We start from the raw sequence: 4,589 nt of genomic DNA on the forward strand, positions 1-4,589 counted from the left end.
CAGAACACCAGAAGTGACGCTGTGGCTCAAGTGGTAGAGCGCTAGCCTTGAGCTGAAGAGCTGAGGGACAGCGCCCATGCCCAGAGTTCAGGCCCCATGACAGGACCAAAAAAAAAAAGAAAATCTATGCTTCGTGTTTGAAATGTGTACTTCCTGGCTATGAGCAGAAAACTTTTCAAGAGTCACAAACTAACCTCCCTATATCCATGGTTTTAATATCACCTTATCAGTTACTACAGGGAGGAACAATATTTTGTCCTGTATTTTCTGCTGTCTTTTCAACAGGGTTTGTTTTTGTACACTGTACAAGGTCAGTTGTTGGGTGAATGAATGTTGCATGACAGGGAAGAAAAGTAAAAGAAGGAAAACCAGTTCTTTGGTATTTAGAGGACAAAGGTCTTGGTATAGATATCCTCAAAATGGAAAAAGGGTTTGGGAGAGACCCCAAAGGAAGACTCCAGTGCTTACAAGCCTGGTGATATTCACATTTCTGTCTCTCTTATACTCTCCTATTTCCTGAAGAGCCATAGTGGATTCAGGTGTCTCATTCTACCAATATCAGACAATCCAGGAGGGCCTAGAGACTTGTAATCTTCATCTTTTCCTGGACAAGGAGCTGGGTTGGGGAAGAGTGGCAGCCAGTTGCAGAACCCTCCCTAGAGCTTTTTTTTTTTGCTGGTCCTGGGGCTTGAACCCAGGGCCTGGGTGCTGTCCCAGAGCCTCTTTGCGCTCAAGGCTAATGCTTTACCATTTGAGCCACAGTGCCACTTCTGGCTTTTTCTGAGTAGTTTCTTGGAGATCAGAGTCTCATGGACTTTTCTGCCGGGCAGACTTTGAACCATGATCCTCAGATCTCTACCTCCTGAGTAGCTAGGATTACAGATGTGAGCCACTAGCACCTGGCTGGCCCCAGAGCTTTAAATACTCAGAGAATACCTGCCTGTCATCCATAATCCTGGAGCAGACGTTAGATGTAAAGAAGAGGAACCCCAGCCCAGCAGAGGGCAAGAGAAAGCCTAAGGCCTAAAGGTTTCTTAAGATTTCTGGTCCTAAAATGAGGACTAAAAAAATGGATACAGCAGAAAGTCACGCCTGACAAGAGGCACCAAGGAAGTCACTTCTAGTTGCTCACATTCATTCTGCCACAGGCTTAAAACCTTGGATGAGACAGTGATCAAACACTGTGTGCTATTAGGTCCACCAGAATCTAGAAGATTTTTCTTGCTCTGCAACATTCTCCCTTCATGGATCCTGGATTCAGCTGCTAATCTCAAACAGAAATGAAAAAGAGCCACCCATTGTGGTTCCTGAAACAGCTTGGGCTTTGTCTGTGCACGGATATGAAAGGGTAGATAGCTATACCGGGTCTTTCTTCCCCAATGGCCTCTGACAGCTGGGATCTAAGCAAGTAGATGGTGAGAAATAATGAAGGCAGCTCAGTTGAATGGTTATGAAGACAAGATGTGGGTTTGGGTCCTGGTCTGATATTTACCAGTTGAGACATATTGGGGAAATTAACCTCAATGTGTCTTAGTTTCTTCATTGGTAAAATATATATTAAGGTTATAAGGATTAAATGTAAGGCACTTGACATAATGCCTGACACCTAGTAAATGCTCAATAAAAATGAACACTTTACCATTATTCAATTACAATACTAAAACACATTTCTAGGCCAGGCAAGGTAGCTCAAGCCTGTAATCTTAGCCACTTGAGAGGTGGAGATCAAGGCATCATGGACTAGTATGGACAAAAAGAAAACTTATTGAGACGTCATTTGGACACACAATGGTGTGTACCTGTCATGCCCATTAACTTAGGAGAGCCCAGATAAGAAGCCTGAATTTGGTCCTGGACATAAGAAGTTACTATCTGGAAAGTAACCAATGTAAAAGGGGTCTGGTGGCTTGGCTCAAGGGGTATAGCTCTTGCTCAGCAAGCATGAGGCCCTGAGTTTCACTCTGACTTCCCTCTACTTGAAAGAAATCCCATTATATCAAAAATGTGGATGGGTTGTGTCCCAGAGGCTGAGGCCAGGACCGTGGCCATACACATTTTCGAACAGTGCAAGTTCCTCGTTTTTTTCTCCCTTCTTTTCTAAGTTGGGCTGATAAGCCTGGTCAATGGTGAATCAAGAGAAGAGAAACAGGGCACCACTGTCTGGCTGGGATACCAGGTTACCAAACCTGCCTGTCCATTGGGCCATTTTCCCTGCTATCTGTCCAGATATGGAGGAAGGTGGCTATAACCTACAGATGTGCTTATTTCCTCTCCGCTCTGTATCTTACATTAGATATCCCTAACTGCTGCTGCTGTGTCCTGTTCCTCAGCCTTAGATCCTTCACCAGACACTAGCTTTACTCTGCTAAGACTGCTTGTTCCTTCCCTTTGTGCTTCTCCCAAATGAAGGCAGGCAGGCAGAATATTCTGCAGATGCTTCGGTGACAAGGTATGAACCTTACTCTATGTTAACAAGAAGTATTCAGGGAAAAGGAGAGGGATTATGAGGAGTGACCAGGAAAATGATGCTGACATTCTATTTAACATCTCCCCTCCTGCAGTACACACAAACACCACAGCCCCTTTCCCCTCCCTCTGATGGCTGCCCTAATAGCTATCCTGAGTCTTAAGCCATGGTGGAAACCCTCTCCTACCATTCTTAGCAAGTAGTTAATGGAATGACAGTGCAGTTTAGTGAAAACAACTCTGGACAGAATCAGAAGGATCAACCTTCCATTACCTATCTGACCTGAGGCAAGTCACTTTATCCCTGCAGGTCTTGATTCTTCCTCTGTAAAATGAGGCAGTTGGAATACATGAATTCTAAGGTCTTTTTCCATTCTATCATTCCATGCGTTCATCAATGAAATGAAACAGAGGAAAAGGACAGAAAGGACAGAATAACCCTACATAAGACATCCTGTCTTCATGCAGTCCTCTCACGCTGCCTCTCCGTCCCACCCCCGAATTTTACCTCATCCTCATTCTCCACCTTAGGGTTGCTGGCTGTTCGTTTCAGGTTGCTGCTGAGACTTATGCTGGCAGTGGCATCTGACTTAGACCGCTGGTGAGTCCTTTTGGAGGGAGACAGCCCTGTATCGGGAGCTGGGCTCAAGGAGGGCAGCTCCCTCTTTCGGTGAGCTGGCTTCAGCTCATCTGAGAGGATCAGCTTCCGTAACTTGGTCCCACGGGAGTGTCGTTGAGTGGAAATGTGCATGTCTGAAGAGTAGGCCCCAAGCAATAGGGCACACTGGAGGGAAAAGTTAATGCTCTGGCGACAACGGTGGACAATGTAGGGCTTAATGGCATCACCCACATCCTCATCCATGTGGATGTACATGTTAAGCAGCTGGGGCAGATAGAAGTCCACATCTTCATTGCGAAAGCAAAAAAGCCGGTTGCCAATGTAGGCTTGCACTCCAGGCTCCTTGGAGTTATACAAGTATGAAATGGCCATAGAGATGTCAAACAGTTTTGACTCAAACAGCCTCAGCAGCCAAGACTGTTTGGCTGAGTTGTTCTGCCGACGCCTTCTTGCTCCTTTGGCTGTTCCCGAGGCCACAGCAGCTTCCATCTCATCTTCCTCTTCCCTGATCTGGGCAGGTGGGTCATCCAGGCAACGGATCTCACTGTCCACACCATCTCCATTGACCAACTCCAGTGGGGTGCCTCTGCTGGAGATGGCCACACCTCCGTGCAAAAGCTTGACTTTTTCCAGCACCTCTTGGCAGGCCTTCTGGGCCACCTCAGGGTCAATCACTGATAGTTCCCCGACCCCCTCCGTGATGACGCTTAGCAAGGAGCCCCCATTATTCCCTGGTGGGCTAGAAGTAGGCTCAGAAGTTGGCTTCAGGGGGGCAGGCTCCACTACCATGTCTCCCATGGCGACAGCCAGACTTCGAGCTTCCAAGCTATAGCAGGATGGAGGGAGAAAGGAACAGAAAGGGAGACATACACATACTGGTTAATGGTGTCATCCACAGGTCTTCCCTTTGTCATGAAACCTTACCCAGCATCTCCTCTTTCTGTCTTCCTGGACTCCTTCAAAATCATAGGAAAAGTCATCTCCTCCCGGGAGCTTGTATCACTATATCCACTTCCAATCACCCTATTATTTTTTCTCTCTGCATTAGTTACTCACCTTGGCCTCACGTCTCAGCTTATACTTGCAAAACATTACGTTATGTTAGGTTTTCACAAACATAAATATCACAGGTATACTGGGAAGCAATTCTTCTCTTATTCCCTTTCTTTAACTCTGTAAATTCTTTTTTTTTTTTTTTTTGGTAGGTTGTGGGGCCTGAACTCTGGGCCTGGGCGCTGTCCCTCAGCTCTTCAGCTCAAGGCTAGCGCTCTACCACATGAGACACAGAACCACTTCCAGCTTTTTCTGCTTTTGTAGTGCTGAAGAATCGAACCTAGGACCTCATGCATGCAAGGCAAGCACTCTTCTACCAAGCCACCTTCCCAACCCCATCCATAAGACTCTTTTTTTTTTTGGGTCCGGTCGTGGGGCCTGAACTCTGGGCCTGGGCACTGTCCCTCAGCTCTTCAGTTCAAGGCTAGCGTGCTACCACTTGAGCCACAGC

The 4,589-nt window shown here is 46.6% G+C and overlaps 1 protein-coding gene across 4 annotated transcripts in view; it reads right to left on the bottom strand.

Moving 5' to 3' along the window:
- Pi4kb (phosphatidylinositol 4-kinase, catalytic, beta) overlaps window positions 1-4,589 on the bottom strand; it is a 62,719-nt gene that overhangs the window by 41,430 nt on the left and 16,700 nt on the right. For all 4 annotated transcript variants that reach the window (XM_013015234.1, XM_013015235.1, XM_013015232.1 and 1 more), the window contains exon 2: window positions 2,975-3,911. In XM_013015234.1, the coding sequence (XP_012870688.1) occupies window positions 2,975-3,883 (909 nt within the window). In that variant the 5' untranslated portion in view covers window positions 3,884-3,911. The remainder of the gene's footprint in view (window positions 1-2,974; window positions 3,912-4,589) is intronic.

This window comes from Dipodomys ordii, unplaced genomic scaffold (assembly GCF_000151885.1).
Source record: "Dipodomys ordii isolate 6190 unplaced genomic scaffold, Dord_2.0 Scaffold26, whole genome shotgun sequence".
NCBI lineage: Eukaryota > Metazoa > Chordata > Mammalia > Rodentia > Heteromyidae > Dipodomys > Dipodomys ordii.